Below are 27,996 nucleotides of genomic sequence, written 5' to 3'. Positions count from 1 at the left end.
TCAGAGTGACTAGAGCACTTTACATTTAGATCAACAAAATAGGAGACTTTCCAGTTGCTCTGTTTCCATTCCCATCCTTAGTATTGTTTTTCTGTTAGTTTTCGTTTTAGCAATTCCAAGGAATGTGTAAGATTGTGTTGGAGAAGGCAATGGCACCTCACTCCAGTACTTTTGCCTGGAAAATCCCATGGACAGAGGAGCCTGGTAGGCTGCAGTCCATGGGGTCGCTAGAGTCGGACACGACGGAGCAACTTCACTTTCACTTTTCACCTTCATGCATTGGAGAGGGAAATGGCAATCCACTCCAGTTGTTCTTGCCTGGAGAATCCCAGGGACGGGGAAGCCTGGTGGGCTTCCGTCTGTGGGGTCACACAGAGTTGGACACAACTGAAGTGACTTAGCAGCAGCAGCAGCAGCAAGATTGTGTAGTGGTATTTAATCATGGTTTGATTTTGCATTTGCCCCATGGGCTATTCAGAAATGTATTATTTAATTTCCAGGTATCGGGGGATTTTCCATATAACTTAAAAAAATTAATTTCTACTTTAATCTCTTTAAGGCAAAGATATGCTTTGATTTCTTTAATTCTTTCAAGATTCATAATGTTATCATCTATTATAGTAAATACTCCATTTACCCTGAAAAGAATTATTGTATCTGCTATTCTTGACAGAGAAGGCAATGGCACCCCACTCCAGTACTCTTGCCTGGAAAATCCCATGGACGGAGGAGCCTGGAAGGCTGCAGTCCATGGGGTAACTGAGAGTGGGACACAACTGAGCGACTTCACTTTCACTTTTCACATTCATGCATCGGAGAAGGAAATGGCAACCCACTCCGGTGTTCCTGCCTGGAGAATCCCAGAGTAGGGGGAGCCTGGTGGGCTGCCGTCTATAGGGTCGCATAGAGTTGGACCCCACTGAAGCGACTTAGCAGCAGCAGCAGCTATTCTTGAATGGAGTATCTACAAATGTCAATTAGTTCCAGCTGATTGCTTGTTAGCATTCTTGATGACTGTTTTGTCTATCTGTTCTATGAAATTAACAGAAGTTGAAATCTCCAACCCTAATTTTGAATATATCTATTTTTCCTTTCAGTGTATTAATGTTTGTTTCATGCATTTTGAAGTGCTTCTATTAGTTACATAATCTAATTATCATGTGTTCTGGATGAACTGACCCTTTAAATAATTAGGTAATGACACTCAATTTCTTGTACTTTTCCTTGCTGTGAAGTCTACTTTGCTTGTTGTCAATATAATACTCAAGTTTTTTGTGATTAGTGTTTGCTGGTTTACCTTTTCCCATCCTTTTACTTTTAAACTAACAATCGTTCTATTTAAAGTGGATTTCCTGTAAGATTTTCAGTGGATTTTCAGTGGTTTCATTATGATTTATTTTGCTTCTCTCTTCTAAAATGTCTATTTGACTCTTTTTTATAGCTTCTATTTCTCTCCTGTGATTTTCTATTGTTTCTTTTTCAATAGTACTTTTCCTTATTTCTTGGGACATGGTTAGCTGCTTTAAAGTCTTCAATTATTTTCAGCATCTAGTTCCTCTCAGAGTTGGTGTCTGTTAAGTGACATTTTCCTTATAATTTCTCAAAATGTCCTGTGTTTTTTATGTTGAGTAATTTTGAACTTTAGTCTCTCCATTCTACCATCCACTTCTGGTGGCTAAACTGGTGGCAGGTGGATAGAGAGGAAAAAACACGAAAGCAATAAAGATTCTCTTCACACTCTTTCAACCACAGTCCCTCTAGTCAGAGATCAGGATTCTCCTCCTTGAGAGGTATAAGTGCTTTCCAGGCCTCTGCTACTGCCCTGCCCCCACGGGCTGTAGTTTTAGGACTGGGGCTCACCTGAAGGCAAGATTAAGACAGAAAAAGTGTCCCTACCCTCTCTATCCTATTTCATGATAGTTTCCCCTTCTTACCTCTCAAACCAGAAAGATAATATTTCTCTTTGCTATTTTTTTGGACCATGCTGGTATGCTCTGCTGATATTTGGGCTCCTTCAGCTTCAGGTCAGAAAGTGAAAAAACAAAAATGAAACCAGGAAACCCACCACCAAGTTGTTCATACTTCAAGCATACTCCAAGTAGTACCTTTCTTTTTTATTCTTCCTGGCAGCCATAAAGTTTTCTTTGTCATCAGATAGATGTTCCATGCCTTCAGTCCAGAGCTTTTAGTTGCATTCAGTGGCAAAGTCAGGGTGGACTATCCTTACTCTATCTTAATCAGTATTAGAGGCTCTTCAAAATGTATTAAATCAGAATAAAGCTACATGGTAAGAGAGATGACCATGTATGATATATTAAATTTTATGAATGAATATGAATTTTTTTGTTTTAAGACATTCCATTTAAGTTAACAACTCATTACTTAAAACATTAGTGAAGATTATGAACTGTGTTGGCCAACAACTAAAGTATCTATAAACAAATCTATGAGATAATACAGAACAAAGTGTGCCTTGATTCAAGTTCATAATTTCATCTAACGCTTATTAACACTAGGATTAATAAGCCACTAGGAAGTGGTGGCTTAGACAGTAAAGCATCTGTCTACAACACAAGAGACTGGGGTTCGATCCCTGGTCGGGAAGATCCCCTGGAGAAGGAAATGGCAACCCACTCTACTATCCTTCCCTGGAAAATGCCATGAACGGAGGAGCCTGGTAGGCTACAGTCCATGGGGTCACAAAGAGTCGGACACGACTGAGCGACTTCATGACTTCACTTTCACTTCACTGTGTGTGTACTAAGGGCTTTACCTAAACTTCCACATTCAATCTGCATGATAATTCATGAGTTAGCTACTATTATCCATATCTTGTAAGTGAGAAATGAGTGGCTTAGAGGAACTTAATGTATTTTTCAAGGAAACAAAGGTACAAATCCAGGTTTGTGGTGCAGGAGTAGATAGGAAAACTTTTTCTTCCAGAGCGAGGTAGTAAATATTTTAGGCTGGTCAGGCCATGTAATCTCTATTGTAAATACTCAACTCTGACACTGTTGAGTGTCAGCCAGAAAATATTATCCAGAAACGGTCACTGACTTTATTACCTTCTGAACTTTCAAATAATGCTCTTTAATATCAGTACAAAGTTCCATTGAAAGTTGATATCTAGTGAGCAGCCAAATAAAATTTCTGCCTTAAGAAACTGAGAAATAGTAAAGACAATGTAAAGAAGAGAAAAAAGTGAATTCAACCTGTCTTTCCATAGAGAAAACATTTAACCTAATTCTCTTATAGTTTTCCTAAGTCCTATTATTTTCAGTAGAATTCATATCTAATCCTATCAATTTATACATTTTAAGTGTCCTGCAACTCATAAAATATATTAAACTTTGCCATATTACTGTGTCTTCTCCTGTGTTTATCCTTTTACTTAGAAAACAATGTATTATATTTCATTCAATTTTCTATTGCATATTTCTATAAGTTAATGTAAAATGTCTAGGTAGGTGATGACACTGCTGTTTAAGAGTGAACAATTACACTGAAAGGTAAAATGTCTTATAGATCATTTGGATATTTTGAAGGTTATACCCAGATGTACATCTACAACAATAAAGAGTAGATACTTATCCTTTTGTTTTTAAAATTTTAAGAAATTAATTATTTTATTTAAAATAGAAATTTCCAATGATAAAAATGCTATAAATTTACAATGTGGCTCAGATATCTGTTTTAATTTCACTTGGTTAGTCACTCAGTTTAGTCCCTCAATCGTGTCCGACTCTTGCAACCCCATGGATTGCAGCACACCAGGCTTTTCTGTCCATCAGGAACTCCTGGAGCTTGCTCAACTCATGTCCATCATATCAGTAATGCCATCGAACCATCTCATCCTCTGTCGTCCCCTTCTTGCCCCGCCTTCAATCTTTCCCAGCATCAGGGACTTTTCCAATGAGTCGGTTCTTTGCATCAGGTGGCCAAAGTACTGGAGTTTCAGCATCAGTCCTTCCAATGAATATTCAGGAGTGATTTCCTTTAGACTTGACTGGTTTGACCTGCTTGCAGTCCAAGGGACTCTCAAGAGTCTTCTCCAACACCACAGTTCAAAAGCATCAATTCTTCTGCACTTAGCTTTCCTTATAGTCCAACTCTCACATCCATACAGGACTACTGGAAAAACCATAGCTTTGACTAGACAGACCTTTGTTGGCAAAGTAATGTCTCTGCTTTTTAATATGATGTCTATGTTGATCATAGCTTTTCTTTCAAGGAGCGAGTGTCTTTTAATTTCATGGCTGCAATCACCATATGCAGTGATTTTGGAGCCCCCACCCCCAAATAAAGCTTGTCACTGTTTCCATTGTTTCCCCATCTATTTGCCATGAAGTGATGGGACCAGATGCCATGATCTTAGTTTTCTGAATGTTGAGTTTTAAGCCAGCTTTTTCACTCTCCTCTTTCACTTTCATCAAGAGACTCTTCAGTTCCTCTTCACTTTCTGCCATAAGGGTGGTGTCATTTGCATATCTGAGATTATTGATATTTCTCCCAGAAATCTTGATTCCAGCTTGTTTAGTAAGTTTGCTAAAAATTGTTATTTAAAAACCAAACTTTAATAGTTACTGTATATCTAAATTGGAGAGACTTGGAGAAGAGTCTTCAACTATACCTTTAATATTTTAGTTTCTAAATTTTCTAACAAAACCTTGTGAGTTCAGTATTATTTTCTTTTTTAGTGCTTATGAAAATTAAAAATAATTTATTATAGTATGCTTGATTTATAATGTTGTAAAAAAGTTCAGGTATACAGTAAAGTAATTCAGTTATTCATATATATAAATGTTTATTTTTTAAACATTCTCTTCTATTATAGGTTATTATTACAAGATGTTGAGTATATCTCCCTGTGCTATACAGTAGGTCCATTTTGGTTATCTAGTTTATATATAGTAATATGTGTATTTTAATGCCAAACTCAAATTATCATACTAAGAAAGTCAGAGAAAGACAAATTTGTGGAATCTAAAAAAAAAAAAAAAGGATACAAATGAACTTATTTACAAAATAGAAACAGACTCATAGATGTAGAAAATGAACAAGATTACCAAGTGGGGGAAGAGGGATAAATTAGAGATAAATTCAGTGTATTATTCTTAAGACTATGTATATGTGCTCAGTCATGTCTGAATCTGTGACTGTAGCCTGACAGACTCCTATGTCCATGGAATTTTCCAAGCAAGAATACTGGAGTGGGTGGCCATTTCCTACTCCAGGCAATCTTCCCGACCCAGGGATTGAACCCACATCCCCTGCATTGGCAAGCAGATTTTCTTTACCACTGTGCCAAATCTACCATATTATATGTGCAGATGTTTGGAATGGGAATGGAATACAGCGATTCAAAGGAAAGAGTCTGACTTCCACAAAGTACCAAGGATAAAGTTAATTTCAGCAGAACTAGGTCCATAAAGTCAATATGACCAAGAAAATATACAATCTATAAATTGGCAATAGTCTTGGCCTTCCCACAAAAAAAGAAAAAAAAATTCAATTTAAGTAAACTTCCAAAGGACAGAATGACCTTGAATAAATCAATTCTTTTCTAAAGCTGTGTAGTAAACACTGTGATGCTGCTGCAGTTTTTAGCCAGATTTCACAGAATTCCTGAGCAAAGTGCTCATTATTCAGTTAGGGCACAAGAAGTAATTTTGAAATTTCTTCCTGTTTTGATCTCTAAGGAAATGCTATAAAGTATTTGCTGTAAAGATGCTAAATCGTGTGTTAAGGAAACAAATTTTAAAAATTATAAAAAAATTAAATGCCTCTTTTCATTTTTGCATTTCTAAGATTCATCTGTAAGTATTTAAACTTCATTTTAAATTTTGAAATATATTTTACTTTACTTTAAATGTCTTAGCTACATTGTTACTACTAGGGTATTTTTGGAAGTGTGCATTTTAATGTGTGTTAAGGTTGAATCTTGTGTTTTAAAAAGGTGATGAAATTTACCCACCAATCTTGTGATAATTAACTCAGTAAGACCTTATTATCTTTATTCTATAAACCCCCAAATACACATGGTTTGACTTGTTAGTTAATAAGCACCAACACTTTTACGATTTCATATCTTGCCACAGAAACATCTGCAAAAAATTCAATGACTTTAACAATTCATTTCTAAACATCAATACAAACTGAAGTTTACTTTGACAAATACATCTTGTATATTATAGAAAATGTCATATTTAGTTTTATTTTTCATTTTGTAAAACTTCTCATCATTATAAATTACCAAATGTATATTTTTGTTTCCAATTGACCTCTGCCAATTTCCCTTTTCTTTCATTAGAATTTTTATTCTTCTAATCCTCCAAATTAGTTATCTTTATTTTCTGATTTGAGTTTTGTTCTCATGTCCTACCATAAATTCAATTTTAGGAGAAAGTTTCCTGAAGGATCAAAATATATCTTAGTATCTGATAAAGAGATCATGTGATTCAGTTTATTTCTTCTCAGTTGGCATTAACCTTTACTATTAGAAAGTCATGGAGTTTATAGTGCCATACATACTGTATGTCACATTTTATTTTTTAATATTAAATAGCACGTTGGAAAATATGCTGCTATAGACTGAACCGTGTCTCTCTCTCATTCCCAAATTCACGTATTGAGCCCGAACCCCACAGTGTAACTATATTTTGGATGTAGGAGGCAATTACGGTTAAATGAAGTCCTAAGTGTTGGGCCCTACCCCAATATTATTGGTGGCCTTCTAAGAAGAGGAATAAAGAGATCTTTTTCTTTCTGCCATATAAGAACACAGCAAGAAGCTGGCATTTGTCAGCCATGAAAAGTGTCTTCACCTGAATTCTCCAGCTATCCCGATCTCAAACTCCAGCCTCCAAAACTGTGAGAAAATTATGGTATTTGGTTGCAGCAGCCTGAGATAACTGACATAATACTTATACTATAAAGTCCTACCAAGCTTTATTATAGCTCTACAATGGAGTTATTGGACATTAGCCCAGCTAATAATAAAGTGACACTTTGTTTTATATTTTGCTACTATTTTTCATGTATAATCTACTTCAGGTAGCCCAGTGGTGGCTGGAATAATGGATGAGGGAAGATTCATAAACTTGTGTCCTATAGAGTGATAATATCAAATGTCATAAAACCACATCCTTGAATCTACCAACTCTGTTACCAGCAATATGTGGAACTATTATCATATTACGCTTAGGTCATTTCAGTGTCCTTCCAAGAGATCACCTTGCTCACTGTCTTTACCAGATATACTCTTCTTAATTACACTTTAAAAAATGTTTAATCCTGTTCAAAAATCATCAAGGCTGAAGATTCTTCACTGTCCATGAAGTAAATTTTAATCTGAGACCCTAGCACTCATGATCCTCTGTAATCTGGGCTCAATTTAAGTTTCCTACATATAATATTAATAAATGCTCAGTAAATACTTGTCTAATAAATTTTCCATCCTCAACAGGTTCTCACTCTCCCCTGAACTTGCATTGTCATTCCTGCTTTTATGACCTTGGCTCATCCTGTAATTAACTGCCTACCCAAAATACCTGTCATAATCCTACCCATCTTAAAAGAACAAATACAAAATCCATTTACTATGATCCATTTTCCAATTCCAAACCATAGGAATATTCTTTTCCTATAACTCCTCTGCCTTTTTGACCTAAATTTTTAATTCTAGCATAGTACATATTCTGTATGTAAGCATATATTCCTAGCATTTAAAAAAAATATTATTGCCTCATCTAGATTGTAAACTTCTGTAGGACTTTAATTCTTAGTACCTCAGTTCAGTTCAGTTCAGTTCAGTTGCTCAGATGTGTCTGACGCTTGGTGACCCCATGGACTGCAGCACGCCAGGCCTCCCCTTCCATCACCAACTCCTGGAGTTTACTCAAATTCATATTCATTGAGTCTGTGATGCCATCCAACCATCTCATTCTCTGTTGTCCCCTTCTCCTCCTGCCCTCAATCTTTCCCAGCATCAGGGTCTTTTCCAATGAGTCAGTTCTTTGCATCAGGTGGCCAAAGTATTTTTGCAGTTTCAGCATCAGTCCTTTCAATGAATATTCAGGAGTGATCTCCTTTAGGATAGACTGGTTGGATCTCCTTGCAGTCCAAGGGACTCTCAAGAGTCTTCTCCAACACCACAGTTCAAAAGCATCAATTCTTCAGCACTCAGCTTTCTTTGTAGTCCAACTCTCACATCCATACATGACTACTGGAAAAACCATAGCTTCGACTAGACAGAACTTTGTTGGCAAAGTAATGTCTCCACTTTTTAATATGCTGTCTAGGTTGGTCATAACTTTTCTTCCAAGCAAGCAAGCATTTTTTAATTTCATGGCTATAGTCACCATCTGCAGTGATTTTGGAGCCCAAGAAAATAAAAGTCTGTCACTGTTTCCACTGTTTCCCCATCTACTTGCCATGAAGTGATGGGACCAGATGCCATGATTTTAGTTTTTTGAATGTTGAGTTTTAAGCCAGCTTTTTCACTCTCCTCTTTCACTTTCATCAAGAGACTCTTTAGTTCTTCTTCACTTTCTGCCATAAGGGTGGTGTCATCTGTATATCTGAGGTTATTGTTATTTCTCCCAGAAATCTTGATTTCAGCTTGTGCTTCCTCCAGCCCAGCGTTTCTCATGATGTATTCTGCATATAAGTTAAATAAAGCAGAGTGACAATATACAGCCTTGACATACTCCTTTCCCTATTTGGAACCAGTCTGTCGTTCCATGTCCAGTTCTAACTGTTGCTTCCTGACATGCATATAGATTTCTCAAGAGGCAGGTCAGGTGGTCTGGTATTCCCATCTCTTGAATAATTTTCCAGAGTTTGTTGTGATCCACACAGTCAAAGGCTTTTGCATAGTCAATAAAGCAGAAATAGATGTTTCTCTGGAACTCTCTTGCCTTTTTGATGATCCAACGGATGTTGACAATTTGATCTCTGGCTTCTCTGCCTTTTCTAAATCCAGCTTGAGCGTCTAGAAGTTCACAGTTGATGTACTATTGAAGCCTGGAGAATTTTAAGCATTGCTTTACTAGCATGTGAGATGAGAGGAATTGTGCAGTAGTTTGAGCATTCTTTGGCATTGCCTTTCTTTGGGGTTGGAATAAAAACTGATCTTTTTCAGTCCTGTGGCCATTGCTAAGTTTTCCAAATTTGCTGGCATATTGAGTGCAGCACTTTCACAGCATCATCTTAGTACCTAGAATTCTTCATTAATCTTTCCCTGGAAACTCAGCCTGAAATAAGCTGTCTACTTTGACTAGTTCTTATTTTCTATAGACTTCATTTATCCCTAGATTATATCCAATATGTTATTTGCTATTTGTCATATATTATTATTATTACTATAGCCTTCATAGGTTCTTGCTCAGTGAAATAGAACTTAAGTTCTTTGAAGTCACAAGCTTTTATTCTTACAATGTCTAGAACTGCAGTATGTAAAAATTTGTATATAAAGAGACACAAAGGGCAAAGGACCAGAAGTCAGAAGACCTGGGTTCTAGTCCATGGTTTAGTTAACCAACCATCCATGTTGGGCAGTCTTTTAATAAACCTTTCTGGGTTTTTTTTAGAGTAAGGTTGTTGTGGGAGATTGTTAAGATATTTTATAGATTTATTTTCTGATATTTGGGCCATAGTTTGCCTCTTTCTATGGTGTCCAAATTGAGACACAAAGAGAAGCATCTACCTCTGAAAAGAGGATAGGAACAAAGGAGAATTCTGACATTTGGAAGGTGTCAGTGGGATATCTGAATTGAGTCAGGGTTATATAAATGTTTGAATTCTTCCAGAGCATATTTTTGGTTTTACTTTGCTGCTTTCCAGGTGTTGATTACTCAACTACCTGGGCAAGCCTAGTATATTAATTAGGGTTCTCCAGAGAACAGAGCCAATAGGATTATATCTATATCTCTAGAAAGGGAGAAAGAGATAGAGACTGATTGATTTTTAGTAACTGGCTCCTGTGATTGCACAAGCTTGGCAAGTTTAAAATTTTTAGGTCCTTTATTGCACAAGCTTGGCAAGTTTAAAAATTTTAGGTCCTTCTAGGCTGGAGACCCAGGGTAGAATTGCAGGTTGGATCCAACAGCACTCTGCTGCCAGATTCCTTCTAAGGGGAGGTAAACTTTCAACCGATGGGATTGAAGCCCACCCACATTATGGAGCTGTTGTTGCTAAGTCCTGTCCAACTCTTTGCAACCCCATGAACTGCAGCACTCCAAGCTACCCTGTCCTTCTTTGTCTCCCAGAGTCTGCTCAAATTCATGTTCTTTGAGTCAGAGAGCAATTATGGAGGGCAATTTGCTTTACTCAAAAATCACCAATTTAAATGTTAATTTCATCCAGAAAACACCTTTGTAGTACATCTAGAATAATATTTGACCTCGCCAAATTGACACATTAAACTAACCATCACACATGGATCCTGTCATTGAAGAAAATAAAGAATAATTCAGATGACTTCCACTTATTTCATTCCATGGACAGTTTATCAGTCCTCTCTTTCATGATTTGAGAGAGAACATAAATCTAGTGCTTTCCCTTTTGTCATTCTCATCAGACTTAGTGTCCTTGCTTAGAAAAAGCAGTTATGCTACAGTCATGTACCTCAAGTTACAGAATCTATTTACATATTCTAATCCTGCCACTTCCCTGGTGGCTCAGTGGTAAAGAATCTGCTTGCAATGCAGGAGATGCAGGTTCAATTCATGGGTCAGGGAGATCCCTTGGAGAAGGAAATGGCAACCTACTCCAGTATTCTTGCCTGGAAAATCCTATGGATAGAGGAGCCTGGTAGGCTGCAGTCCATGGGGTCTCAAACAGTCGGACATGACAATGACTAAACAGCAAGAATCACCACGACCTGCCACTTACTCACTATAAATTTTAAAAAGTCACTTACTCTAATTGACTCTCCATTTCTTTGAAATGAAAATCAAAAGGATAAGGCAGGTTATGAGGATCACATGAAACTATATGGGAAATGGTTTTCATATTATAAATGGTATTCATATTATATATTAAATGGTCTTCATATTAACTATAACCATTGTGTATTAAATAAATACTCTCTGCCCACCTTGAGTCAAAGGTTAACTTGTGTTACCCCAGAGTCAGTCAGTCACTGGCTGTGGGCTGCCTCCCTAATGGTGAGACCATAGCCTCTCAGGGGAAGAAAGTAGTCATGGGTTATCAGCTTACATAATTAACAAGTGGGGCTGGGTACACCTTCCGGTATAAAGGGAATCTGAGAACAGGGCAACAATAACCTTTAGTACAAAGGGCCAGTGATGTTCATAAAAAGAACAGAAGCATTGCAAAGGTGTTCAGGGCTTTCTGACTCCTCAAGTCAGACTTACTAACATCTATATAGTCTTTTACATAATTCAAATGCTCTGAAATCTGCTTCTCCTTAATATATAAAAATTAAATTCCTATGAATACTAATATCTTGTTATATGGAATTTCTCTTTCTTATATAAGTTTTATTATGTTTTGAAAACAGAACCAGAAGAGATTCTTATTTCTGTTTTGTTGATTATCTGTCAGCTGCTAAGAAACATAAATGTGAATCAGATCAGATCAGTTGCTCAGTTGTGTCTCACTCTTTGCGACCCCATGAATCGCAGCACGCCAGGCCTCCCTGTCCATCACCAACTCCCGGAGCTCACTGAGACTCACATCCATCGAGTCAGTGATGCCATCCAGCCATCTCATCCTCTGTCGGAATAGGCTTAAGCAATTCTGTTTCTTGGAAACAGCAAGCAAACAATTGTTGGATTTATATGATAAAATTAGGTCAACAATATACTCAACTTATACTTTTGAAATGCATTCTAAGGAAAAAGTAAGTAAACAGAATAATGTACTTTCATTGTAAAACTGTAAAAAGCAACTTTTCTAGAAACATAGGTCTGCACAAGTGGGCATTTGTATAAATAGCTAAAGGCAGATAATTCTAATAACAAGTGTATCCACAATGAAAATTAGAGCTTTAGTTTTTTACTTTTACCTGTTAATTCTTAAGGCAAAACCAAGTGATCAATTATATTAATAATTAGCATGTTTTTATAGGGTGAATTCGTAAATAGTTGTTTCCATTAAAAGGCAGCTGCGGAAACTAGAGGATCTAATAATTGTTTTAAGAAACAGAGCTTTTAAAATAGTAAAGGAGTGCCAAGGTATTCATTTAGGTGATTTAAAAATTTTCCTTCTTTGTTCTTAGTATAAATACTCTGACATCATCATCATCATTAAATAATATTTATTTGTAATACTTTACAACACTTAAAGGAAACTGTTTTAAAAGTTGTGAGAAGCTGCTATGATTAATAATAAAGCAAGGGGGAAAGGACTCAATATTTTTCTTTTTCTTCTGTTTTTCTTCCTTTAGGTGGGAAAAGGAGCATCTAAAAATACTTTGCTTTCCTGGCAACAAAGGGCAAAACTGGATAAAGCTGAAATTCACAAAGTCTCAAAATGTTCTGGGCATTGGTTCCTATTTGAATTTTTAGAGTTACCTCATAACTTAAAAGACACTAGAAAAAAATGTTGTTGTCCTCTCTACTCTGAATTTAAATTGTCTCCATGTTCTTAGGATTAGGTTTGGCTACACTCAGAAAATCATGTAAACAAATACCCTCATAATCTAGAGGTGAAGAGAACTTTCATAAAACCTCAAGTGCACATTTCATAAAGAAAATATATTGATGGACTTGACAAAATTAAAGTTAAGGATTTCTATTCAAATGACAGGCATCATAGACAAAGATATCCAATATTTGACAACCTAGAAAAATATTTTTGAACTAATCAAAATTAGCAAGAGCTTAAAATCTAAAATATACAAAGAAACTTACAAATCCGTAACAAAAAGATAAGAATCACTACATAAAATAGGGATGCATGTGTGCATGCTCAGTGAATAAGTCATGTCCAACTCTTTGGGAGCTCATGCACTGTAACCTACCAGGCTCCTCTGTCCATGGGCTTTCCCAGGCAAGAATACTGGAGTGGGTTGCCATTTCCCATTCCAGAGGATCTTCCTGACCAGGATTTGAACCCTTGTCTCCTGCATTGCCATGTGGATTCTTTACCACTGAGCCACCAGGGAAACCTCATAAAACAGTGATTAAATTAGACAATTCCTTGAAAATCAAATATGAATTACAAATATATGAATACAAATTATTCATATATTTATATAATTGTATAATATTCATATATTTGTAAGACAAATATTTGTTACAAATATAGGAATACAATTACAAATATATGAATACAATTACAAATATATGAATTACAAATATATGAAGAGATTCCCAATTCTTGATTCTCAGTAGACTGGCAAAAATTAGACCTAAGCCAGTATTAAATAGACACAGGAAGATGGGTACTCTAAACAGTGCTGGTGGCAGGATACACTGGTACAGACATTGCAGAGAACAATCTGGGCATACTTACTGGAAATGAAGGTGATCCAGCAATCCATTATTCCAGGGATGCATCCCAGAGGAACTTGATCCCAGGTTCATAAGGGGACAGTCACAAAGATGTTCATTGTAACTGCAAGTTAGAGGAAGCTGGGTGCCTATCACTGCTGGAAGGAGTAAATAAAATGTGGTATATGTATTCAGTAAAATACATTTCAGCACTTGGAAGCAATAAACTAGTGTTTTATACAGTAGCATAGGCGAATCTCTAAATGAATGTTTATTTAGAACCAATTACTTTTATAAGTTGGACCTCAACTTAATAGTCCATTGAATATATTGTCCTCTATTGCTCTGTATTATGTCTTGCTCAGGCTTCCTCTACTAGATGTTATCTTCCTGGAAACCAAAGAGACTTCTTCGGAGCTCCCTGTTGTGCCTAGAACAGTGTTACACATGTAGGAGTATCTCAATATGAATTTGAATTAATAGATTTTAATTTCAGATTTGGAATGATGGTGGCCGGAGATGGAGAGATGTGATCATAATTGAAGGTTTAAAAAAATTCATTCTTTTGCAGCTAGGAATTAGTTTTGAAAGTGGAGGACAGCAGAGAATCCTGAAAGAAATGGAGTTCTTTATAGAACTAGAGGAGAAAGAAGTAGAATAATCACTTTCACACTGTGAATGGAGTAACCCTCCAATCAATGAAGGCAATAAAGTCTGCCTTAGGATCTTCTTTTCTCCTTTTCTTAATGTTTTCTTGTTCAGTACTATAACTATGTCCCTGAACATAGAACATAAAACTTTTTGTTTCACTTCAGTCTAAACATATAACTATGTCCCTGAACATAGAACATTAAACTTTTTGTTTTACTTCAGTCTAAAAATAAAACTAAATAAGCTAATAAGAGCTAACTCAGAATATGGTTCTTCAATCTAGCCATTTCTCCCCAGATTTAAGAAAAAATACGTCCCTTTTGTTTTTGATGAAAAGTTATCATTTTCGTTATGGTTGCTAAATGTATAAATAAATTTTTATTTATTAAATTGTGGTGGGTCATTTCCTTGGAGACTGTGGAGGGTATACATAGTGGGTATATAAATTGAGATTCAGAATCTCATTCAGCTGTATTCTGAAAAGGATTTGAATGAGGGCCAAAGGATATCTCTGAAAGGGAAATTGATCTTTGTGTTAGATCCAACAGGAAGTTGGAGCTTTGAAACAAGAAGATATATGTAGCTTGCTCAGCTCTTTGGAAGGTGCAAATGAGATGTGGATGGACTCCAGGGAATGGTGGTTGAAGGGAAAGTAATGTGAAGTGTAAAGAATCAGGGATATGATGTAATCAGACAAGGGTGCAGTATCTATTTCAGCTACTTAGTAGTTTTGTAATCTGGATAGAGTCAGTAAACATCTCTGAACCTTTGTTTTCTTTTTTTTATGATAGGGATATGGGAAGACCTTTAATTCACACTCCTCTATGAATGTTATCATTAGCTTAAAAGATCACTGGCAAGATAAAAAAATTATGAATGATAAAAGCTTTGGAACATAGAGGAGAGACTGAGCTTTGTTCATTTTAATGACTGGCTCGAAATGAAAAGGGCCTGAAGCATAGTAGGTACTCAACAAATATTTGTTAAATGAATATGTCACAGAAAAATGGAGTAGATCAAGAAAAAGAAAAGCCAGAAGAGTGCATTAAGACCAAAGAGATTTTTGGGCCAGGCACGTAGGAGGCAGAGGAAGGAAAGGCAGATAAGAAATTGTCTTATTCACCCAGGGGTCGAAACCAGGGAAAGCTGAAGAAGCCAGGGTAGATAAGAGTGTTGAGAGAACATTACTCCTAAAGATTGGCAGGCACATTTTAGAGAGTTAAGATTCACAGTAGCTATGCCTACACAAATACACCTTGAATAACCAATCTGAATTATCTGAATTTACATTTAAGTAATTAGAAAGCAAGATGAGGAGGAGGTGAGGAGTCATATGAAATCATCCATTACAGGTGGAATCAGACAGACTAGAATTTAAATCCAAGTTAATGTAGCTCAGCTGGTAAAGAATCTGCCTGCAATGCAGGAGAATCTGGTTCTATTTCTGGGTCGGGAGGATCTGGTGGAGAAGGTAATGGCTACCCATTTCAGTATTTTGGTCTGGAGAATTCCATGGGGTCACAAAGAGTCAGACATGACTGAGCAACTTTCACTTTCACCATTCACTAAGAGCATAAATATTAGCAAAAATTTAATCTCTGAGACTTCTAGAAATTCAAGAATTGTAAAAGATGAAAATTATATCTACTTTGTAGAGTTGTTTTGAAGATTAGATAAGTGTCTATATGAAAAGGACCTAAAACATGCCTGATATAATTTTTCAAAATAATTACTATTACCATTATTATTGTTTTTACTGTAGCAGATGTTGTTACTGTATTGTTGTTACTGTAGCAGTTATACCCAATAGGGTGTGTATCAGCCAATTCCATTTGTGACTTGACTTCAGTTCAAGAACTTGTGATTTGTAAAGTAAGTAAGTTTTTTCTCTATTTTGGGGGTTTTTCCAATGGTGGTTTTTCCTTTTTAGTGCTTGTTTAAAGCACTCCCATCCCCCACCCCTCCCTGGTTCTAACTTTAGTCTTAGCAGCACCAAAGGACCTTTCCCCACTCACTCCCGGGTGACTAAATGGCAGGCAAGGCTGTGGGCTGGCCAATTAGGCCTAGGATCTCAAATCTCAGAGGAATCAAAGAACCAGAGCAGAACTAGGGGGAGGGGAGGAGTTGAGACAGGCATGTCTCAAGAGTCCATATCAGAGATAGACTGCACCACATTCACACATACTAAAATCACCTTCCCAATAAGAGATGGTGTAGTCCTCAGTTGCTTGTTTGTGTCTGCGTGCTAAGTTGCTTCAGTTGTGTCCAACTCATTGCCACCTGTATTGCTGATCCTGTTCCTGCACTGGTTGTCTCTCTGTTCACACTGTTTGCACTGTTTGCTGAACCCAGGGTAGGCAAGGGGACAGCTGAGGCTAGAAGGAGACTCGAGAAGCCATGGAACTGCAGACAGGTTTATTCTCGCCTGTCTGGCACGGTAGCCATATCACAGTCTCTCTCCTGGCTGACTCAGCAGCCATAGCAACAGCCACAACAGAACCATAATGAAGCCATAACAGAGTCGTAACATAACCTCATGTAACATAACCATGACGTTTCTCCAATGTAGCCCCAGTGCAGCAGCAACCAGGGCTTTCATGTTGAAGCTCGCACAGGCCCACCACACAAAGTAGCCCAAAGTGAGTACCTCCTGAAGCAAATGTGCAGTGCTATATGTGATTTCAGCTGTTACATAATCATGCAAAACCATTGTTTATAGAACATGGGTGAGAAGGCCCTGAGAACATGGGGCGAGAGGGCCTAACTGGCACCATCTTGTTAATTTCCCACACCACCCTATGGACTGTAGCCTGCCAGGCTCCTCTGTCCATGGGATTCTCCAGGCATGAATACTGGAGTGGGTTGCTGTGCCCTTCTCCAAGAGATCTTCCAGACCCGGGGATCGAATCAGAGTCTCTTATGTCTCCTGCTTGGCAGTTGGGTTCTTTACCACTAGCACCACCTGGGAAACCCCACGTACTTAGATTACTCCTTTATAAGGCATTCTTGGATGGAGAATAGAACTTTTGCTTCATAAAGGCTTCTGGTTTGTAAGTTACATACTTTTATAAGCAGACAAACTTTAGATCTGATGTCAACATTTTGCAACTGAACGGAGTAATAGGAGAAGGAGAAGGCAATGGCACCCAACTCCAGTACTCTTGCCTGGAAAATCCCATGGACGGAGAAGCCTGGTAGCCTCTAGTCCATGGGGTCGCTAAGAGTCAGACACGACTGGAGCGACTTCACTTTCACTTTTCACTTTCATGCATTGGAGAATGAAATGGCAACCCACTCCAGTATTCTTGCCTGGAGAATCCCAGGGACGGAGGAGCCTGGTGGGCTGCAGTCTATGGGGTCGCACAGAGTCAGACACGACTGAAGCGACTTAGCAGCAGCATGTAAGATTTGTTACGGAAATCACACTAATACAAATTGCCAAGACGTATACTAGAGTTAGCCAATGAGATGGCTTATTACCATTAAATCAAATTTTCAAAGACATTTAGTCCTGGGGAAATGTGTTAGATTGTTAAGCAGAGGTTTTAGCTAGTTTTGCAGTTACCTTCATCCCAAGAGGTTTTGACAGAAACAGGCTTCCATCTGTCATATATAGATTAGTTTCGCCCCTAAACTCCCCGATCAAACCTAGTTTTATGTACCTCCTTAGTTGGGGCGCCGACCGACTACTTTAGTTCCAAGTCTGGGGCCCGGGAAGGCCAAAAGTAGCCGAAGAGGAAGGCAGCTCTGGGTTTCACTTTAATTTTCGGCCCAAGCTTTTCTGCTGAGGAAATTGTTTCTGAGGGCCGAGAGAAATCTCAGTTCTACAAGTCCAGATAGAACGTACGATTTCTGTAGGAAAACGGTCCGAAGACTCACATATCCGTGTGTGCAGAGAAAGTTTAGGAAATACACTCCGGTGAAATGTGACTACACAGCGGGGAATGGAGAGGGTGCTGCTCAAGAGTGTGTAAGACGCGGGGTTTGTTTGCGTGTTTGCTTCAATTCCTGACAGGGACAGATGGCAATTCAGAATTGCACTTGATTCAGGGACTGCTGACGGGAACCCTGAAGTGCTGAGATATTCTAAACAAAAGGCTAAGGCGTGAAAAAAACAAGGCGAGAGTCGAACAAAGGCCGCCGTACCGCGGCAAGATACAACCCAATGCGGTGCATGCTCACCGAAGAACCGCTGCTGAAGCGCGGAGCTGGGCGGCCTCCGCGCAACGGCGGCAGGAGGCGGGCCACCTCGAGGCCCCGCCCCTTCGTAACTACCCGCCCCTCCTGCGCCGGACCAATGGGAGCTCGGAATATTAGCAGGTGGGAGGCGCGGCCGGGTTGCTACAGCCGGAGCTGGGCGGCGGCGGCGGCGGCGGTGGCGGTTGCAGCTCAAGGAGTCCGGCGGATCTCGAAGCGTTGGCGCAATGGAGGGACTGGAAGGTGAGGAGAAGAAAGGATGTGGGCGGGGCGCCTGGGGGTCGGGTGGCGGGGGAAGGGTCTACCCTGGACCTCCGTACTGGGGAGGCAAGGGCAGATTCTATAGCGGTGGACCCCGCCGCTCCTTCGGAGGCTGGGATGATTGGGCTCTCTGCAGCCCCAGACACTGTCGAGCTGATGATCCTTAGGCTACCCCTCCTCAAACTGTTTATACCTGATGCGCTCCTCCGCCCTACCCCACGAGCCTGATCTGCCTCTGATAAACGCCTGCAAATCCCTTCCTACCATTTTCTGGTCTGCCTCACCACCTGAGTGTCCTATTGGTAATAACAGCCTCTGACCAAATTTTATTTTCTTTGCAAAGTGGACTCTCCATTCATGTCTGCCGCCTCCCCACCGCCAGCCTTTGCTGGAGCCCCGGGGTGTGTCTCCAGCCTTGAACTGCTGATACTTTCCTTGGCCACTTTCCTTGGTTTCCCTAGGTAACCGTTTTTCCATTTCTGCAGCATCTTTTATGGGAAGGGTGCCGAGAGCATCTCCCGAGGAAGTGTCACTGGCCAGTTTTAGAGCCGGGACAATAGGTTAACAGAAGGGTTTAAGGGTTTATTCACGAGGACTCTGTAAGGAAAAGCCAACATTGATTCTTTATCTTTGGGTTTATCTTTGTGCTGTACCAGGACGCCAGATTTTGCTTTGTTCCCAATTCTTTTCACTTGTCTGTTATCTTTACCTATGTTATCCTGGTGTAATACAGCATTCGCTTATAGACAACAAAGGAAAAAAAGAAAACAGCATTAGCAACAGCGGTTTCAAGATTCCTTTTCAAATTGTGCTTAATCCTTCTGAAGAAGAATAACCCTAACACAACGGAGGGATACTGGTGCAATCATTTAGCTTTTTTTCCTCCTCTTAATTTACATAGATTCAGGTGGAATTAATAAACAGAGGCATTGAGCTCTGTGTATTGTTGTATGCTGGAGAGTAAATTATTTTAGGTTGTGTTATGAAAAGAAAAGTAATAACTGATAACTTTCTGCAATGACCTAGTCTCACCAAAAAGCAAATACAGTAATGAATATGATATTTCATGCTCTTGCTCCTAGGTGACGCTCTCATACTAACCATCTTGAGGATGATAGATAATCGAGCCCTGTGATGATTTTCTATTTGTGTGCAGCTGCAGTGTACTATAACAAATGAAGTTCTCGTTCTTTGCTTATTTATTTTAGACAGATCACTCAAAAGTTTCCATGAAGTAGGAATTGTAATGATATTCCTTACTCAAGGTGTTTTTGTTTAGAGAACTCCTGGAGACAGCTTATTATTTTTTTTTTTTAATGAATTTTCAAACATATGATGGTATTTTAGCATAGGATCATGGGTCCTGCATTTCTTATGAAGTTATTTTAATACACATACAGTGCTTTAGAATGGTTTTTCTGAAGCTTTATTTTTCTATTATTTTATTTAGCATTTGTAATTGAGGCAAAGATCTTCATCTGACTTTTCATTTATTTATGCTAAGCATCTAAAACAATGTCTGACACAAAGTAGGTGTTCAGTAAATATTTGTTAGATAAATGACTTTGTCCATGAGAGGCCCTGGGGATGCAGGAAAAAATAAAAAGTCAAAGTGCTCTTCTCACTCAGCCTACATTTTAGTGATTCTTATGTTTTGGCAGTGCTGACATTACTTTTGAAATCTTACCACGAATGCTTTTAAAATACAATGAAAACCTATTATGATACTCAATTACATGGGTGAAGAAAAACATGAATTCTGCCGTAATATGTTATATTATCATGGGTATTTGTTTTAGGAGTCCAACTTGTGATGTTTCATGTTAAACAGTACTTCTTTACTCATTTAATTTTTTTAAAACAAAATTAAGTTGCTATCATTAACAATGTTGTGTGTTAATTGTAATGAATTATGTTACAATATATGAAATTATTCTTTTTCTAGGGCAAAACAGTTGAATATTGGTAATTTCAAATGGTAATAAAAATTTTTATTTTAATAAAAGAAAAGCTCTCAGAGACTTTTGTTGAAGTTAGTGCCTTTCTTTTTCTCCTCCTCCTTTTAAAAATTTAGCCCTTGTTAAGTCATACTTTATAAAGAAGAACTTTGAGTCTTAATGAGGAATTCATTAATTCATTCCTCTGTGACTTCATTTAATAAACAGTGATACATTGGTACAGTGAAAGATAGAGTTTTTCCCTGTTGGAAATTAAAATCTAGCATATCAAAGGTGTCTAATGAACCTCATATTGCAGTATTCAGTAGAAAATCTTTGAGAATTTGCTTAATACATACCATGTGTGCTTGTGTGGTTAGTTACTCAGACATGTCTGACTCTTTGCGACCCCATGGACCGTAACCTGCCAGGCTCTGTCTAAGAAATTCTTCAGGCAGGAGTACTGGAGTGGATTGCCATTGCCTTCTCCAGGGGATCTTCCCGACCCAGGGATCAAACCCCAGTCTCCTGCATTGCAGAAGGATTCTTTACCATAGTAATTGAGCAAATATAGTACTGCTTGGCATTAAATTAAAAGGAATTAAACCCATGTTTTTAATTGAAGCCAGTTAGAAGACTAAACTTGATTGTAAAATCAGAAAACATATGGACTCCTGAAAAATTTTATTGAAGATTATCATACTCTTGGGGCTTCCCTGGTAACTCAGCTAGTAAAGAATCTGCCTGCAATGCAGAAGACCCCAGTCCGATCCCTGAGTTGGGAAGATCCCCTGGAGAAGGTATAGGCTATCCACTCCAGTATTCTTGGGCTTCCCGGGTGGTTCAGAGGGTAGAGAATCCAAGTGCAATGAAGGAGACCTGGGTTTGATCCCTGGGTTGGGAAGATCCCATGGGGAAGGGAACAGCTACTCACTCCAGTATTATGCTTGGAGAATTACATGGACAGATGAGCCTGGCAGGCTACAGTCCATGGGGTCGCAAGAGTCGGACACAACTTAGCGATTAAACCACCACCGTGCACTATAGGTATGTCTAAAGGAAATAAAAGTAGTTCTAGACCTGGGAAAGTTCAATCTCTTTTAAGCTTTTCATCTGTAAAATGGAGAGAGGACAAACCCTAAGCAGGTTTTATCCATATGTATTGTCATTCCTTTCATAATATGTTGATAAGTCATTATTAACCATTGTGACAGATCTTCCTGCCTAGTCCCCTTTTGGACTGCTAAAATTAGTAGGGCTTAGGGTATTGCCCTCTAAAACTTGATTAAAGTTTGATTGCTCTTTTCTAATGTAGCTCTTGATGTAGTTGAAGAAAGCCATGCTGTCCCTTTAGGGGTTTTTGTTCGTTTTTCCCTAATCTAAGCACTGGTTTAACTGATAATTAATTCATCATCTTTACTAATTTATCTTGATTCATTTTTTTTTGGGTACTGACTTTGATGCCATATTATTTTAATAGCCAATGTATTGGACAGATGTGTGCTTGGATCCTTGCTTTGTTTCTTTTTAGCTTTGGAGCTAATACATGCCAATCTACCTGAACTATATTAAGTATTAAATGATGTAACATATATTAAGCATTTGGCAAACTGCCTAGTACATAGGAGACCCCCTTTAGTGCTTGTTTATTGGATGGATAAAAATCCCAGGAAGTGTGTTAGAACCTTAAGAGTAGTTCAGTGTAGGTAAAACATAGCAGACTTGGAAGGGGTTGTGGGCAATCTCACTAGATAAATGTGGCAGCACAATAGACTGGAGAAGGGAGAGGCTGGAAATGTGTATATGTGATAAAGATTTGAACTAAGGCAAAAGCAGCAGAAATTAAAAAGGGGAGATAGGTAGAGAAGACATTTCTGTGATGGAGAGATGAAATAGAACTGCTGGATGTGGGAGGGAAGAGGAATCAAGGATAAAGCAGTTTTGTAGCTTGGACTAAGACGTAATACTATCTTTAACCAAGAGAAGGACAAGTTTGGAAGATGAGGTAATGATTTTGGCTTTAGCAATGTTGTATTTGTATGGCATATCTGGTGGAAAAGTTTTATAGCTGCCTGTAAATATCTATCTGGAGTTTTTAGTAGTCATTAGCTTATTAGTGACAGAAAAGAGGTATGTTTGCTCAGCGAAGCTATATTTAACAAGATGAAGAAAAAAAAAACTTGGGGGAACTGATGCTTTAAGGTTGAGCAGGAAAGGAAACTAGAGTAGGGGGCAGTCTTTAAAAAGGCTTAAAAATTGTCAAGAAAGGGAAGAGGGGGAGAATGAATATTTACTGAGTATGCTGGAAAAAGCCTGTAGCACTTGGTGTTCTTAGAGACCTAGGTACTAACCAGTTGCAACCCTGCTGGCTTCTGAAATCCGAAACACTTGGGCTTAGGAGAAAGAAATATCACTGACGCTGAGAGAGAAAGGGCTTTAAAGGTAGAAGGGATTGGTCAGCAGTGTCTCATGATATAGGAAGGTCAAATAAGGTGAGGATTCAAGAGGCATTTCAGTTTGACAATTAATAGATTAATGGTAATCAGTTACTTCTCTTTCTCAAGGTCTTTGTCTCCTTATTGAAGAAACTTTACCTGATCGTATGTACTTCCCAGACACACACATAATATTACGACTGTCTTCTCTCTCTTTACTCTGTTCTGTTTTTCTGTCGTTGCACTGTGCTTTTCACTAAAAAACATTTTATAAACAGTGTTAGTAGTTCAGTCATGTCTGACTCTGCGACCTCATGGACTGTAGCCTGCCAGGCTCCTCTGTTCTTGGGATTCTCCAGGCAAGAATACTGGAGTGGGTAGCCATTCCCTTCTCCAGGGGATCTTCCTGACCCAAGAATGGAACCTGTGTCTCCCACATTGCCGGCAATTCTTTACCATCTGAACCAAGCCCGTATAAACAGGTAAATATATAAAATGTCAGGTAGTGAAAAAAAGTGATTTTTTTTCCCCCCAAAGAGTAGAAGCTTGGTAAGATCAGGGTCTTTGATTCATCTTGTTTGCCTAATTTCATCCCTGTTTTCATCCTATTTTCATATTTCATCCTATTTTCATCCATTTCATACCGAATTTCATTCCTGTTTGCCTAATTGCTAGAATAGTTCCTGTCTCATGGTAGGTGCTCAATAAGTACTTGTTGAATCAACATGTGTGTCTATTTTAATACATTGTTTAGTCCTGATAAAGCTTGCCTGTATTTCACATTGGGAGTGAATGAAAGGTAGAGAGGAGTTAGTAAATGTAAGCCAGTGTTTCAAAAAATATGCTACTCAGGATATTGGTCCTAAATAACTTCTAGGCACAGAAAGGATTTCTGTTGGGGAAATAATGCATACTAAATCTCTCTCTCTTAAGACTGAGGAAGTTCTACTCTAAGAAAACCTATTTGTTTAGCATTTTCCAAACATTTAACCATAAGTAAAGGATTTGAGGGTGATTGGTAGAAGTAGTGGAAATGACTAGTCAAGTTCAGAATGGATAGGAATGGAAGTACCGCCAGGAATGGCTTATCAAGAAAATGCAAGTCACTCTGAGATCAAGAAAGTGACCAAGAGGTAGATTGTAGAAGCCTGTCGTTAGAGCGCTTGTGTATTTTAAGAGTCCAGAGGTGGAGCTTTCTAAGTTGTTTTAGCAGTGGTTTTTCCTGGAGTGCAGGTCACTAAAGTGAACGAAGGGTGAAGACTGTGTGCTGAGTAGGTTAAGGGTGACTGTGAAATATTGAAATCTAGGATGAGCTGAAAGACGAATAGCTTACGAGATACTAGAGATCATTGACCTGGAAGTAATTCAATTTTTAAAAAGGGTTGTAGGGGGAAAGTAGGAAAACAGCTGCCATGTGCTTCAAAAGAGAGGTTTATATTGGAGTATGGCTGATTAACAGTGTTATGATAGTTTCAAGTGGATAGCAAACAGCCTCAACCATACAGCTTTTGCCACTCAAAAGAGAGTAGTAGAGTTTGCCTCATGCCCTGGAGAGTAGTATTTTTTATTTTATTGCTTGTTGAGCATTTTTATGTATAACATCTCAGTTGATCCTCTTGAATTTTAAGGTAGATGAGCAGATATTATCTTCATTTAACAGATGTTAAACTTGAGGCTACCTATATGACTACTCCTACATTTTCTTATAGTTCATTTAGTGAAAACTTTTCCAACAAGGAGAGAGACATCATGTTCTTTGCTCAAGGTCCTCGCAGATTCTCAATTCTGTGTATAGACAAGTGGAAGTCACTTCCTCGACATCTTGCAGTTGGTCAGTCGGTTTAATCATTCTTATTTATGACCAACTTTCTTTTTTAAATATAACATCAGTAAGGGAGGTGTCTTATTATCCATATACTTTTAAGGTAGATTTTATTAAATAAATATGCTATATTTATTATGGTGTATTAGAGTTAGAAGGGGTGCTCCTAGGTCATTTAATCTAATATCCTTATTTTATATAAGAGGAATTGTGAACCTTAGAGAGGTTTAATGTCTTGCCCAGCAAGTCATAGTTCTAAGTGACAGAGCTGAGACTTGACTTAGATAATATGAGACAGATTCCAGTGTCTTTTCTATTGTAAAGAATATTAGAACATTGCCATTAGGGCAAATTGTGGCTTCGTGTTCTTGCTCCAGTGTTCTTGCCTGGAGAATCCCAGGGACAGGGGAGCCTGGTGGGCTGCCGTCTATGGGGTCGCCCAGAGTCAGACACGACTGAAGTGACTTAGCAGCAGCAGCAGCAGCAGTGGCTTCGTGACTAAAGCCTAAGCTGCTTATCATGACCTGTTGGTAGACATTCTTTCCAGGGGATGTTGATGCCAACACACGTGACATATTTTGTGGATTATAGGGCTATGCTGTATAAGAGAAAACTAAATTTATATATCTATTTATTTTGAATAACGTAATGGCTTTTGATTTTTTCTTGTTTTTGGAAATAATTTAAAATGTTTTCTCTGTAATGGTATTTCCTCTTTTTTATGCCTTTGGTGATAATAATTTTCTTTTTCTTTAAATACAATTTGAACATGTTTGATGACTTGTAGGAATTAATCCCAGGAGTTGATTTTATGGTAGTATTCTTGTTGCTGTTATATTAAGTTTTAAGCTTTTGTATTAAAAAAAAAAAAATGGAAGAGGATTTGGTTCTTCGATATAGAACCAAAGAAGTAAATCGTGTAGACTGTTGGCTTTATCAAGCAGTGATTGTATGTCTCTACCCTTATGTCACTATTGCTTGGTACATGCTTGGCAAGTAGTAGGGACTCAAGTAGGCACTCACGTTATTTCCATGTGTTAACTGATTTTTCTTAACAGTTAATTTTCAAAAGATTTTGCTTTGTTATCTATTTAACAAGGAAATACTAAAATATACTTTGAAGCAAGTAACATGTGGTACTATTCAGCATTTTATATTGATACATTTTTAAATCATTGTTTGGGATTTGAAGGAAGACAAGAAAACTATAAACAGGCAAGTAGTATGTGGTATCACTTTGACTGTCATTATGAAGACATTCTAATCTTCATGTTTCTAATGGATTCAGCTACCAGCAACTGCCTCAGCTTTCTGGATAATTAATGGAATTAAGTGATCCAGATAAATGAAGTTGCTTTGATCTCCCTAAATAACCTAGTCTTTGGTATTGGAAAGGACAAATCAGGCAAAGCTTAGCTATGCTTTTGTACTGTTCACAGCTTAACTGCCACCATCCAGGCATTGACTTCCACTTGAAATGACAAATAGTTACTCTCTGCCACTGAAATAGGGCAGAGGGACACCTGAAGTATGCAAGAACAAAGCATTCTTCTGTTACTCTTTGATTGTGTTCCCACCAATGTCTGTTTTGATTCTCCTGATAAGTTTTCTGTGGACTCAATAAATGCCTTGCAACAACATATATATGAAGTCAATAACTGTACTTTTATCATGAGTTTGTCACTTCTAAAAGATAGTAGTTTTCTATAAAAGTTTTAACCATCAGTAAAATCAGTTCAGTCTCTCAGTCATGCCTGACTCTTTGCGACCCCATGGACTGCAGCACGCCAGGCTTCCCTGTCCATCACCAGCTCTTGGAGCTTGCTCAGACTCACATCGTCCATCGACTTGGTGATGCCATCCAACTGTCTTATCCTCTATCGTCCCCTTCTTCTCCCACCTTCAGTCTTTCCCAGCATCAGGGTTTTTTTCCAGTGAGTCAGTTCTTTGCATCAGGTGGCTAGAGTATTGGCGTTTCAGCTTCAGCATCAGTCCTTCCAATGAATATTCAGGACTGATTTCCTTTATGATTGACTGGTTTGATTTCCTTGCTGTCCAAGGGAATCTCCAAGAGTCTTCTCCAACACTACAGTTCAAAAGCATCAGTTCTTCAGTGCTCAGCTTTCTTTATGGTCCAACTCTCACATCCATACATGACTACTGGAAAAACCATAGCTTTGACTAGATGGATCTTTGTTGGCAAAGTAATGTTTCTGCTTTTTAATATGCTGTCTAGGTTGGTCATAGCTTTTCTTCCAAGGAGCAAGCATCTTTTAATTTCATGGCTGTAGTCACCATCTGCAGTGTTTTGGAGCCCCCCAAAATAAAGTCTGTCAGTGTTTCCATTGTTTGCCCATCTGTTTGCCATGAAATGATGGAACCAGATGCCATGATCTTAGTTTTTTGAATGTTGAGTTTTAACCCAGCTTTTTCACTCTCCTCTTTCACTTTCATCAAGAGGCTCTTTAGTTCTTCTTTGCTTTCTGCCATAAGGGTGGTGTCATCTGTGTATTTGAGGTTATTGATATTTCTCCCGGCAATCTTGATTCCAGCTTGTGCTTCATCCAGCCCGGTGTTTCGCATGATGTACATGTGAAACATACAAGTTAAATGTAGACTGTAGACTGCATATAAGTTAAATAAGCATGGTGACAATATACAGCCTTGATGTATTCCTTTCCCAATGTATTCAGCAGAAAATATGATAAGGATACTATGTCATCTTAATGAAAATTACAGGTATAGAAGTAAATTTAGGTGTGGTATTTGGCTAGAAAATAAAATGACAAATTGACTTAGTTATGTAGATTCCAAGGAATGCACTGAGTATGTATGTGTGTGTATGATGAAATTTGTTATGTGAAAGTACATGAAAGATGCATTAGGGTAACTTGATTTTGTGAAAATTGCAGAAACTTCTTTATTTAATGAATTGTGTCAGATTCATTAATGTCAGATTATCTCAATCTGCTGGTCCAGTGAATCTTAATATTATAAGTATGAAAAAAATCAACAATTCACGTAATGCATAGTAACTAGGTGATCTTTTCCTTAAAGCATAATACTTCTGTGGTTTGTAGGGACAACATTCTTTTTATTCGAGACTCCCTAATCATATTAGGAAGCCACCTCACTAATCTTCACTATTATTTCTTCCCTTTTTTTTTTTTTTTTTAGTTTAAAACCATTATATTGTGGAAAATTAGATATAACATAAAATTTACAGTTTTAAC

The 27,996-nt window shown here is 38.1% G+C and overlaps 1 protein-coding gene across 3 annotated transcripts in view; it reads left to right on the top strand.

Annotated features, from left to right (window-relative positions):
- Positions 1-18,416: 18,416 nt before the first annotated feature.
- ZC2HC1A (zinc finger C2HC-type containing 1A) overlaps positions 18,417-27,996 on the top strand; it is a 53,603-nt gene continuing 44,023 nt past the window's right edge. For 2 of the 3 annotated variants that reach the window (XM_044928663.2, XM_044928662.2), the window contains exon 1: positions 18,521-18,551. In XM_044928663.2, coding sequence (XP_044784598.2) covers positions 18,536-18,551 — 16 coding nt within the window. In that variant the 5' untranslated portion in view covers positions 18,521-18,535. Of the gene's footprint in view, positions 18,552-27,996 lie in introns of all 3 variants that reach the window. The other variant, XM_025265207.3, reaches the window with a different exon arrangement.

The sequence above is a fragment of the Bubalus bubalis genome, chromosome 15 (assembly GCF_019923935.1).
Source record: "Bubalus bubalis isolate 160015118507 breed Murrah chromosome 15, NDDB_SH_1, whole genome shotgun sequence".
NCBI classification, from domain to species: Eukaryota; Metazoa; Chordata; class Mammalia; order Artiodactyla; family Bovidae; genus Bubalus; species Bubalus bubalis.
The sequence above is the reverse complement of the archived record's forward strand: the minus strand, read 5'-3'. Positions and strand labels throughout refer to the sequence as shown.